Source organism: Mobula hypostoma, chromosome 2, assembly GCF_963921235.1.
Source record: "Mobula hypostoma chromosome 2, sMobHyp1.1, whole genome shotgun sequence".
In the NCBI taxonomy this organism is placed as follows: domain Eukaryota; kingdom Metazoa; phylum Chordata; class Chondrichthyes; order Myliobatiformes; family Myliobatidae; genus Mobula; species Mobula hypostoma.
The window spans coordinates 48306087-48319351 of record NC_086098.1 but is presented as its reverse complement, the minus strand read 5'-3'; the positions used below and the strand labels follow the sequence as shown (position 1 = coordinate 48319351).

General features: G+C 36.9%; 1 protein-coding gene across 1 annotated transcript in view; it reads left to right on the top strand.

Annotated features, from left to right (window-relative positions):
- The window catches only part of apoba (apolipoprotein Ba), a 68295-nt gene that overhangs the window by 41468 nt on the left and 13562 nt on the right, over nucleotides 1-13265 (top strand). Inside the window, exons 26-27 of the mRNA XM_063036565.1 lie at nucleotides 145-7833; nucleotides 8203-8317. Coding sequence (XP_062892635.1) covers nucleotides 145-7833; nucleotides 8203-8317 — 7804 coding nt within the window. The remainder of the gene's footprint in view (nucleotides 1-144; nucleotides 7834-8202; nucleotides 8318-13265) is intronic.

Here is a 13265-nt window from a genome sequence, read left to right as displayed (position 1 = left end):
TGAAAACTAATTACAGTTGTTGGATTTCACAAACTTTCATTGGCGTAAATAATTTCACCATTATAAAATTATCATCTACTTAGCTGCTGTGCCTGAACTTAATTCCAAGTGCAATTTAAAATTTATGTATTTTATGTTTCATAGGTTCAGCACTCTCAAGCCAAGCTGGAGAACATCTATCTACAGATATCACTGGATCATTTAAACATTCCTTACTTACATCTTCAGTAAAGCTATTAACAAAGAACCATGGTTCAAATGATAAATCTGAGGTAGAATTTGAATGGCATGCACTTAGTATAGGAGCAGCAAAGACCTCCTTGATTTCATCATATCAATTTGGGTTTGGACATGATTCAAATTTCGAAATACAAGGGCGTGCAAAAGGAATGGTAGAGGTATCTTCATTTTATTCTGCTTGGAACTATACCATGTCTGAAACATTTAAATCCTATAAGGAAGGCAGTGGAAGTTCAATTTTAAATTTCAATTCTGCATTGCTCCAAATTACCAACAGAATGAACAATGAATTCAGCCGTGATAGTTTAACATTTTCCTCAAACACTGAGAGCTCATTATTAAATCTAAAAAATATCATCAAACTAAGGATGACAAATAGGAGATACGAAGTGAAATGTGACACTTCAGGCCAGTCTCATAACGGTGACTTCATCAGCAACGTTAAATGGACTAACACTAATAAAGGACTGAAGATAGAGAACAAGCTACGTGGTCACATGTTTGATGCTGCCATAGAAACTGCAGATCATCTCAGCTACAATGAAGGACAACTGAGTTTGTTATTGAACTCAACAGGAAAGTATAAAAAAATGCAAACAACCAACGGATTGAGTTATTGGAACTACCTTTTCCACAATGTATTTGCTGTTGTATTAAATGATAATGGTCTGCAGTTAGAGTCCACTGCACATTTCCCTTTTGTAAGTAACCAGGGTACTCTGAGCATTGGGAATGGTGGTCTGAAAGCTGAAGTGAACTCAAGTTTTAACATAGATCCTGTTGATCTGAAATCTAGATTCAAAGTTAATGTTCAACAATCAAAAGCCACCATGGTATTTGCCATCCTAGATGATTATACTAGTTATGTTAATTTGAATTTTAATGGATTAATAGATAGCAATGGAGTGCAAATGTCCAGTTCTTCTTCAGGTAGTATTTTGGACACTAAAGCAAGCAATAACTTCATTCTTGGTCTTAATAAAGCACAAGGGCTGGACCTTCTCACAACTACGGAGATGGCATATAAAAAAATTGTATTTAACCGGACAGATCACTTTACTATTAATTCAAGAGCAATCAATGCAGAAATGCAGACCAATGGGCACCTTAATTCAGAAAGAATCTACCACCAAAATTTACAAATGCTATTGCAAGATTTCAAATTTTCCTGTGATTATGATAACGGTTTCAAATACCAACAACTCGATCTTACCCATACTGGACAATTTCTGCTTGAACCATTCAAGATTAATTTGAAGGGTGAATTCATGGGAAAGCAGAATGCCCATCAGGTGAAACATTCTTATGACTTGCAGTGTGCAGAATGGAAAGTTTTATTAAGTGCAAACACAACTGGAAAAGTGCAGTCAAATAAAATTAATCACAAGTTAAACTTGGAAATTGTTGGACTTTCTGCATATTTCTCCAGCGATGCATCTTGCAAATCAAAACAATTGCAATTAGTGAATCGGGTTCGTACAGCAGCTCTTCCATTTATCTTCACCTTTGATGCTGATACTGTTGCCGATGGAAATGTTGATTACTTGGCCAAGCACAATGGAAAGCTTATCAATAAACTCCAAATGAAGGCAGAACCATTTGCTCTTGCACTTCATCATAGCTATGAAGGAACTTCTGAACATAGTAATAACAATGAGAAATTGTTACAGACACTTCTGAAAAACACCTTAGATGTTATGTTGAACCCAAGTGAGCAATCCAGTACATGGAAACTGGAAGGTCAGTTAAACAAAAATGGCTACATGCAAACTATCTATGCCTACAATAATCCAGCCAGAATTGGCATGAACATTGAAGGTGAAGCAAAGGTTGATTTTGTCAAAAAACTCTCCTTTAAGGGAAAGGACACTGTTGATCCAGATGAACCATCGAAGATAAAAATTTTAGGTAATCTGCAATATGATAAAAATACAAACGTTCATGTTGTTGACATACCTTTCTTGGAAGACTTGCCCAGGTACTTCAACTACTTAAAATATGGAATTTTAAATGCTTCAGAGTCCTTAAAAGACTTTTTGATGAACATGAAGGTTTATGCCCAGAAATACAAGATTATATTGCGCCAAATAAATGATTACATCAAAGAAGTGGATTTAGACTCGAAGATGAATGAAATAAGGGATAAAGTGTTAAAGTTTGTAACAGATTATGAGAACTCAGCAGAACAATTCAACCTTGCTTTGATCGAGATATCCAATAAGATGCTGACCAATGTGCAGATTTTTCTTAACTATCTGAAACAGTATGATACATCTGAATTGAAGAATGCCATTACAGAGTTCACTAAGATGATTATAAATCAGTTGGTAAGAACTGTTGAACGATATGAAATAACCCAAAAAGTTCTGAAGATTGTCATTCAAATGCAGGCATTTCTTGAACAACTTGCTCAGCAAGAAACTCACCTGGCTCAGTGGATTCAGGATCAGTGTACAGCATTACAAACTAAACTGAAGGAAGTACAGGCACAACTCCAAAACATCAATTTGCAGGAACTGGCCGACAGACTAAATCAACAAATTTCAACAATTAACTTCAGTGAGCTAATTGAAAAACTGAAACAAGCACTAAATGCATTTGGTGAAAAGGTAAATGATTGGATTAGAGGCACATACCAGATTTTTCAGTTTTGTGCTGAGGCCGTGGGTATAGATGATACTATTAAATACATCAATACCAAGATACAGGAGATTATTACAGTATTTGAACTTGATAAATTGATTCAGAAACTTCTTGACGAAACTGTGCTATTCATCAACCAACACAAGGTGAAGGAAGTAATACAAGGAGTCATAGCTACTCTTAAAAGAATTGATGTGAAGGCATACATTGAGAGAGCAGTTCAGTATATTAGAGAACTATCTGAACAGATAGGATTATATGACTTCCAGAAAATGATTGACAAATTTAATGAGGTTCTTAGCAAAGTTATTACAGATTTAAAAGAATTTGATTATAATGCTTTTGTTGATCGAACAAACAACTGGATCCAAGAAACAAGCAAAGTTGTCAAAGATAATATAAGCGAGTTAGAACTAGAAGAGAAAGTTAAGTCCATGATGAAATACATTCTAACAATTCGCTATTTAATTGACGACTACCTGACACAGAGAAATCTCAATGAATTGGTTGATGTGCTGGTAGATGTACTCAGAAGTGTAGCTGTGGCAATTCACAATGATCTAAAAACTGCATTTGGTGATATAATCAGGGAAATCCACAAAAGGATCAGTGAAATGAATATCTATAATGAACTGCAAAGTCACTGGCAAGATGCTGTGTGTTATTATGATATGCTTATTCATCACCTCACAACAGCATATCAAAAGGCAAAAGAGAATATTGCAATTTTTGCAGCAAAGAATGATCTTACAGATGTAGTAAACCAAATATACGCTTACCTCGAAGAAGGTTTTGTTGTTCCAGAGCTGAACCTAGGTTTAATAACTGTACCTCAGTTTGAAGTCAGCATACAGGCTATTAGGCAAGGACAGATTGTCATTCCATCATTTACAGTACCTCTGACAAATCTAACTACAGCATCTTACCATGTTAATTTACAGAAACTAAAAACTATTACGATTCCTACAAAATTTGAAGTTCCACCAATCACCATTCTGAATGTATTTACTATCCCTTCCTTCACAATTGACTTGGAAGCAATTAAGAACTTCATTCTCACAACAATTCATGACATACAGAATTTTGAAATTCCCACAGGAGCATTCTCTCTAACTTCAGATCTGAATTTTCCCATGCAAACACTTCCAAACATAATGCTTCCTGCAATAGATTTCAGTGCATTCACTGAGCTTGATTTCAGGATTCCAAAAGTGAATGTAAACAACTTCATGCTGGACAACATTAAGATTCCTGAATTCCAGCCGCCTCGTATACCCCACCAAGTATCTGTTCCTGCATTTGGAAAACTCAGTGGTATGTTCAGTATTTCATCTCCTGTTTACAACTTGCACACCACTGTTAGAATTCACAACAGCACAGTTGTTGAAAGCAAACCTGAACTTCTAGCTTGTATCACAGCAAAAGGCAAATCAAGTTTTGACATCCTATCATTTGACTTAGAAGCTAAAGCTCAGCTATCAGTTCTTGAGCAGAATCTTTTGAAACTAAGTGAAAATATCAAGCTTGACCATTCAACTGTCGTCATTGACCACAAAGGAATGCTTAATTTCTCAGAACCATTTGTGAACGGAAATACAGAGACCTTACTTAAAATTACCTCTGAACCCTACAAAGCAGAAGCAAAGAATGTTATAGGAATAAGAATAGACAGAGGACTTTCCACAAAAATGGAGACAAATTATCAACATGATTTCAGTGTACCAAATTTATCATTATCAAGTCAAGTGTCTCTGAATAATATTGTTGAAACAATTGTTAATGAAAAGAGTGTAACAAGCACTGTCACTACGTATACTGGTGGAAAATTCTCTCTTAAGAACTTCTTTGATGAAGGAATATACAGAAGTGAAGGGAAATTGAATCTTGATGAAACTGCTCTTAAAGTCACATTTGTTAGTAGCACAGACTCTAAATATGTAAACATGAAACAAAACTTCAAGACTGAGATCTTCCCTTCATTTAATGCCAATTTAATGTTGTATGCAAATACAAGTATTGCACAGATTGGAGACAGTACTTTAAGTGTGGATGGAACTGCAGATCTAGCATCATTGGAAGTAAAATTAATGGGAAATCAACATTCTGACCTCCGAGGTCATGCAGTGGGTACAGTGGATAATTCATTTACCTTCACAGTAAAACCATTTGAAGTTGTTGTGAAAGAAAGAAATACTGTCAATGCAAAAGTTTATTTCCCTTTTACACTTACTGGGAAAGTAGAGTTCCTGAATAACTATGAACTGGCATTAAATCCAAATGTACAGCGTTATGTCTGGGATGTAACTTCAAGGTTCAATGAGTACAAGTACAAGCATAATATTTTTGCAAGTAATAATGAAGAAAATATAAGTTTACTTCTTGCATTGACTGGTGATGCAAATTTGAATTTCCTGACCTTGCCCATTACCATCCCGAAATCTCCTATTAAAAAATATTCTCTTTGGGAAGATGCTGGACTCAAATCATTTTTGAGAACACCACGACAAACATTTGATTTAAGCCTGAAGACTGAATACATTAAGAACAAAGATGTTCATGACTTTAGAATTGACTTGACACCTGTTTCTAAGTGGTTTGGAGATCTTTTTACAAAATCTGAAAATGCCTTTAAAGAGATTAGAGACAGCATTTTGAAACAATCAAGAAATGATCGATCACAAGTAAATCCCAGTGCAAGTTATCTGCCAAAATTTCTTCGTATACCGAGTTATACCATACCAGTACTGAAGGCTGAAGTCTCTCCTTACAGAGTAGAGATTCCAAATTTCCATTTTGTTGCTACAAGAGAAATTACTACTCCAGCCTTTAGATTGCCAATTATTAATTTTAACATGCCTTCCTATACTTTTGTTATGCCATCCTTTGAATTCACATTGGTGAACATTCCTGACAGTCTTTACAAATTATCTTTTCCAACGATCAAAATACCTGCTATACAAGAATCTATCAAGCTTCCAGCTATGGGCAATTTGACATATGATTTCTCACTTAAATCAAGTTTAGTAACACTTGGTGTTCATGCTGAACTTTTCAACCAGTCAGATATAATTGCTCGGTATGGTGTCTTATCTTCATCTATCTTCACTTCAAACTTCAAAGCAGAAGGAACAACAAGCCTAGCAAGAAGGCGAAGGCTGAAATTAGCAACAACTATTTCTGTTCACCATGAGGCCTTTGAGGGAAAGCACAACAGCACTCTAAGTTTATCATGGAAGAATATTGATGCTTCAATTAATACTAGAGCAAACATTAAACTTTCCAAATTAATCTTTAATTTCACACACGATTTGAGTGGTAATACAAGGTCTAAACCCAATGTGCAATCAAAGGTGTCTCTTGACTACAGGCTATTAGTGCCTTCATTTGAAACTGATCTTGTAGGAAAAGCTCTGCACTCACTTACCTTGGGAGATCTTGCATCATACTTCAACTTGGAAACTTCAACTAATGCTCAAGTCGGAGGAAGTGTGTCTTCCATAAACAAATTCTTTTGCAGTTTGAACAATGAAGCAAGTGTTTACCTCAGTTCAAATACTATTCGTTCCAATGCAAAAGTTGATCTAAGTTCTTCAGCTAAGACAGTTTCTGGTAATAGTTTTAATATTGTGATGAATGAAAACCTTGCTTTGGAGGCAACCACAAGACGTATTTTTGCTGTATGGGAACATTCTGGAAATAATTCAATTACACCTATGTACTCATTGACAACGAATGGTAGTCAGACCTCTAAAGCAACACTGGAATTAGCACCCTGGAGTGTGACAGCAAATCTAAATGCCAAATTTAGTCAACCCAGTTGTTGGTGGAACAGGGCAGATGTGCAGCAGGAGGTGGCTGTAAGTATCACACCAGAGAGCCAAGCATTGAAATGGAATCATAATGGTCACCTCTTTTCAATGAGCTACAGTAATGCAGTAGAACTATTAAACAATAGAACGGAAATACGTCTTGACCTGGCTGGATCCTTGAAGGGATATGTAGCTTTCTTGAAAAAAATATGGCTTCCAGTTTATGATAAAAATTTGTGGGATGTGCTAAAATTTAATGTGACTGCCAGTGAGATGGAGAAACAATACTTTAATGTATCTGCATTAATAATGTGCATAAAGAGTGAAGAAGGCTTTCTTATTCCTTTCCCGGTCCAGAGGATAGCAAATGGTCTAAAAGTATATGTCCCTGAAATTACACTTCATCTCCCTAAGTGGATCAAAAATGTACCAGAAGTGATACTTAGCAACCTTGTTCCAACAGCTGGAGAAGGCGCAATTCTCGATGAAATTACATTTCCAACAATCACAATACCACTGGTTGACATTGTTGTGCCCTCATATAAATTCCACTTGTCAGAATTAAAACTACCAAGAGTCTTCATCACTCCTGAATTTAACATTCCATATACTACACTTCAAGTGCCATCATATACCATTAACTTCACAGATATTACTATTCCATTGAGCACAAACATCCTTCCATTTGAAATTGTTTTGCCAGATTTTCCCATTATAAGTTTTCCTGATGTGAGCATTGATTCTAGGTATATTGAATATAACAAAATCCCTTATCTTGAAGTGACAATACCAAAATTCAGAGTCATGATTTCTCAGTTTACTTTATCAAGGTTTTTTGGAACTGCTGGACAGTATTTCAACCTAGGCACCAATGCAAAGCTGGCAGCAGATTCTGAACCACCAGCCCTAATAATCCCAGCAAAGACAATAGAGATTCCATCACTGACAATACATCTGCCTCTAGCAGTTGTTTTCCCAGCATTTAAGTCATTAACTGGAAACATCAATGTTTTGACACCAATATACAACACCTCATGGATTGCCAGTGTGAAATCAGATGAAGACAAAGCAAATATCTTGATGGCAACAGTGGAAGCCACATGTAGTTCTACCATGCAGTTTCTGGAATACGAATTAGAGGGTAAGTTCAAATATAGTAATATATTTTTATTCTTAAAAAGTGGAATGTTATTGAGCTTAATAGATAGTGTACATCCTAACTTTGAGTAATTTTTCCATTCATTTCGTTTCACCGATACTTATACCAATCATATACTGAGGCACTCCATTTATTCTTTTTTAATGGTTAAATTTAAAAAAGCATACTTTTTTAATTTGGAAGAATTCTTAAAATATATTTATAATTGCCTAAATAATCTAGTTTGTTCATCAAAATTAATGTCTTCATAGTTTAAAAATTGATAAGTGAGTCAATATTATGCAGAAATATATTGATTTATAAGTATTGAAAATAACATTTTTAAATGTCAATTTTTCCCCTCTTTCACAGCAAATACATTGCTAAGTGAAACAGATGATGGCTACAATGTGAATGGAAAATATATATTCTCCCATCCTGACTTAAGTATGGAGTGGCAGGAGAATTATGTTATTGAGAATTCAAGGTATCTTGTACATTTTTATTATAGTTTTGGATGATGTATAAGTTGTTTAATTTTCAATTAACAGCCTCTGAAGGGCTAGATTTGGCAGAAAATAGATTAAAATTTTATAATAAACTTCAGAGAACTGTGATGATCAATAGGCAGCATAACAGCATTGCTAATAACGCTGCTACATTACAACTCCAGCGATTTGGGTTCAGTCCTAATTTCTGTGCTGTCTGTGTGGGGTTTCCTTTGGATATTACAGTTTCCTTCCATGTTCTAAAGATGTTTGAGTTACTAGGTTCATCTGGCCTCTGGAAATGGCCTCTGGAAATACCCTCTGGTGTACAGGTATGTGGATGAGAATGAGGGGAGAATAAAAATGGGATTAATGTAGGATACTATAAATGGTCCTTGATAGTCAGTGTGGGTGGGGATTAGGGAGGTAAGGGGAGCACTTTCCAATATGTATGAATCTATGGATATTATTTGATACTTATAATCCATTGCAAAAATGATTACAATTCCATAATCCAAGTATTTTTTCTTCCATCACAAGCTATCTTCTAAAGCCCTCTACCACTGCCCCCCTCATCTTTCACTTCCAAATATCAGTGTAAGAAATATAAATCTTTTGACAGAGATTGGAAGGGAAAGTGAGGAGAATAAAATGGGTAGGATTAGTGTAAATGGGTGCTTTATGGTCAGCAGAGATTTGATGTGCTCCCAGAGTCTGTTGCGACACTGCACTGACCTTCTCCATGACTATTACTAGATTCAGATTTGTATTTCATAATGATCACTATCAATTCAGTTGTTTGTTCCTTGTAAAATCATCTAATACCAGCTCTGACCCTGCTGCTCACCCTAAGGTTTTTACTTGTGGACACGATGATTGTGGGGCTGTCTTTGCTTACCTACCATGGTGAACCTCGCTTAAATCAACAGTTCATCAAAATCTCCAGCATGTAATGCGCTCTAATTCTGATCACCATCACAGCTGATATTGTTAAGTAACACTGGTTCCCATTCTGATACTGCTTCCATTTCTAAATAAATATCTGTTTTTCCTTCCTTGTTGTACCACTTGTCTCCTCCCTGTTATGATCTTTTACAGTAGTGTAATCTTTATACATATTTGCATAACTCCGATTCAGTTCTTTTATGCACATCATAGTTTAATTGTCCCCTCATTGGAGGCTTCATTATCTGCTGTTATGGCTGTACTTTGATGCAGCCCCATCATATCTCAACATGGATGGTGTTGTTCAATTTACAACTAATATATAAAGGATGAAAAGGATCCAAAAACATCCCTCACTTCAATAGAAAGGTCCAGCAAATGGATGACAAAGATGAGTGAGTGTTTCCAACAGATTTCAACTTGAAACCCCAAGTGATAGATCCACCTTTGCTTCTTCCTGAGTATTCAGCCAGTTTGATTCATGCTCATGGTATAAAAATGTCTAACTGGATACGAATAGAACCAGACAACATCTCTGTTGTACCACTGAAGATGCATTGCAAAACTAACCACATATCTAGCCAAAATGTTTAAGTATGGCTACAAAACTGGAACCTGTCCAACAATGTGGAAAATTGCACAGGTTTGTCCTGTCATTCTGTTAACAGAATGTATCTATTCCAGCTAATGAGTGTTCCATCAGTTTGTCGGAAACATCAATAAAGTGATAAAAAAAATTCTTGACAACATTGATGCCAAATAGCGTATGTTCAGTAATGAACCTTTTGGGTTTCGTCAGAAAATATCTCATTACAGACTTAATTCCTACATAATTTAAAGAAGTGCATTGCAGGGGTGAGGTGAAAATGATTACCATCGACAATAAGGCTGAATTTAATGCTCAGTTTGTGTATTATAAAATAACTCTAGTAAAGCAAAGGCAAGCTCTCCTATGATTAGGTAATTGTGGCTCAAACAGATCAGTTATACAAGATGCAGGACAACCCAGCAGGAGTTCCTCAAGGCCCAACCATCTGCAGTCGCTTCATCAATGTCCATGTTCAATTTGTCAAATGAGAAAGGATCAACTGATAGAATGAAATTTAAGGGATCTTTAGGGAAAACTTATTATAATAGAATCTTATATAAAGGCAGGAAGTGATTTTGTTTGATCTTAAACTATGTATGGTCTCAAACTCTGAACAAAGCAAACTATGAAGGTGCAAGGTATGAGTTAGCTATGGCAGATTGGGAAACCACATGACTAGCCAGAACACAAACTGTAAGAGCTTTTACTGGTATGTAAAAAAGGAAAAGACTAGCTAAAATATATTGCAGGTCCTTTAAAAATGAAGTTAGGTGCTAGTATACCAGAGAATAAGGAACAGGCAGAATATCTGTTAAAAAATAAAGAATTCATCCCTGTAATAGTGGAACATTACTGAGCTAAAGTCACTGAGGAGTTAAAGAAGTTAGAATAAGTAATGAAACACTATTGAAGCAAATTATGGGAGTGAGGAACAATAAATCTTATGGCACACATCTTTATTTTTGAAGGAAATTGCAATAGGGATCCACTGGTTGTTAACGTTCAAATTTTCGTGTATCTTCAATGGTTCCCAAGCATTTGGAGGTAGCAAATATAACCCATTATTTAAGAAAAGAGGTAGAAGGAGACACCCAGAAAACAAACTGATGATCTGGAGATCAGTCAGACAGACTTTGGTAACAGGGAACACACATAAAAGTTACTGGTGAACGCAGCAGGCCAGGCAGCATCTCTAGGAAGAGGTACAGTCGACGTTTCGGGCCGAGACCCTTCGTCAGGCCTAACTGAAAGAAGAGCTAGTAAGAGATTTGAAAGTGGGAGAAGAAGAGAGAGATCCGAAATGATAGGAGAAGACAGGAGGGGGAGGAATGGAGCCAAGAGCTGGACTGTTGATTGGCAAAAGGGATATGAGAGGATCATGGGACAGGAGGCCTAGGGAGAAAGAAAAGGGAGAGGGGGATCTCCCTCCCAGGATCCTCCCAGGATCTCCCAGTGGCCACACCTTTTAATTCCACGTCCCATTCCCATTCTGATATGTCTATCCACGGCCTCTTCTACTGTCAAGATGAAGCCATACTCAGGTTGGAGGAATAACACCTTATATTCCGTCTGGGTAGCCTCCAACCTGATGGCATGAACATTGACTTCTCAAACTTCCGCTAATGCCCCACTTCCCCCTCGTACCCCATCCGTTATTTATTTATATACACACATTCTTTTTCTCTCTCTCCTTTTTCTCCCTGTGTCCCTCTCACTATACCACTTGCCCATCCTCTGGGCTTTTTCTCCCCCTCCCCCTTTTCTTTCTCATAGGCCTCCTGTCCCATGATCCTCTCATATCCTTTTTGCCAATCAACTGTCCAGCTCTTGGCTCCATCCCTCCACCTCCTATCTTCTCCTGTCATTTTGGATCTCCCCTTCCCTCTCCCACTTTCAAATCTCTTACTAGCTCTTCTTTCAGTTAGTCCTGACGAAGAGTCTCGGCCCGAAACGTTGACTGTACCTCTTCCTAGAGATGCTGCCTGGCCTGCTGCGTTCACCGGCAACTTTTATGTGTGTTGCTTGAAATTCCAGCATCTGCAGATTTCCTCGTGTTTGCGTTTGGTAACAGGGAACATTATGGAGAATCTATGTTTTGAAAGGTGATAACAGGGCATTTGGAAATGTCAGCATGGATGTATGAAAAAATAATGTTTGACACATCTGTTGGGACTTTACAAAGGTTGCAACTAGCAGAGTAGATAATAGTATAAATGTGGTATATTTGGACTTTCAGAAGACGCTTGACAGGGTGTCACTAAAAATTAGAGGGCAAGGTTTCCGGGGTAATATGTTGGACTGGATTAAGGAATAGCTATTGAAAACAGGGGAAGCAAGGTAAAGGAAAAGCAGGCACAATACAAAAACTGTGAGGCCACCCACTTTGCTGAAAAAATAAACAATATTTTTTACATGGAAGGAATTGAAGATTATTGTGTTCTGAAAGATCGCAGTGTACTGTATATCATTCATTAGAAATTAGAACAGAAATGTTCTGAAAACAATTAGGAAGGCAAATAGTATGTTGGAGTTTATATTAAGTGGGATGAGTTGCAAGCATTGAGACTCCATTGCTTCAATTTCATAGAGCTCAAGTAGGACTGAATCAAGAATATTGTGTGCAGATCTAGTTATCCAACCCAAGGAAGAATAAACAGCACCTGTTAGATAGAAAATGCACGCCAAAAGAGCAATGTTAAAATAATCTTGGGGGATTTAAATATGCAGATGGATTGGGACAATCAGGGTGGTGCTGAATTCCAAGAGGGGAATTTCTAGAATGCCTAAGAGATAGCCTTTTAGAGCAGCTTGTGGTTGAGACCTCTAGGGGATCAGCTATTCTGGATTGCATGTTCTGCAATGAACCAGAATTGATTAGAGAGCTTAAGGTAAAAGAACCCTTAGGAGATGTGATCATAACATGATTGAATTCACTCAGAAATTTGAGAAGGAGAAGCTAAAGTCAAATGTATCAGTATTACAGTGGAGTAAAGAGTGTTACAGAGACATGAGAGAGGAGTTGCCCAGAATTGATTGGAAAAGAACACTGGCAAGGATGATGATAGAGCAGCAATGGCTGAAATTTCTAGAAGCAATTTGGAAGGCACAGGATATATTCATCATGGAAGACACAAGCAATATGGTGGAAGTGCCAGGTTTCAGGGCTCATGAAGTGTGTGAAGTTACCATTACTTAGAGAGAAGGTTCTTGGGAAACTGAAAGGTCTGCAGGTAGATAAGTCACCTGGACAGATGGTGTGCACCCCAGGGTTTTGAAAGAGGTGGCTGAGGAGATTGTGGAGGCATTAGTAATGATATTTCAAGAATATTAGATTCTAGAATGGTTCCAGAACTCTAGAAAATTGAAAATATCACTCCAATCTTCAAGAAGGGAGTAAGGCAGAAGAAAGGAAA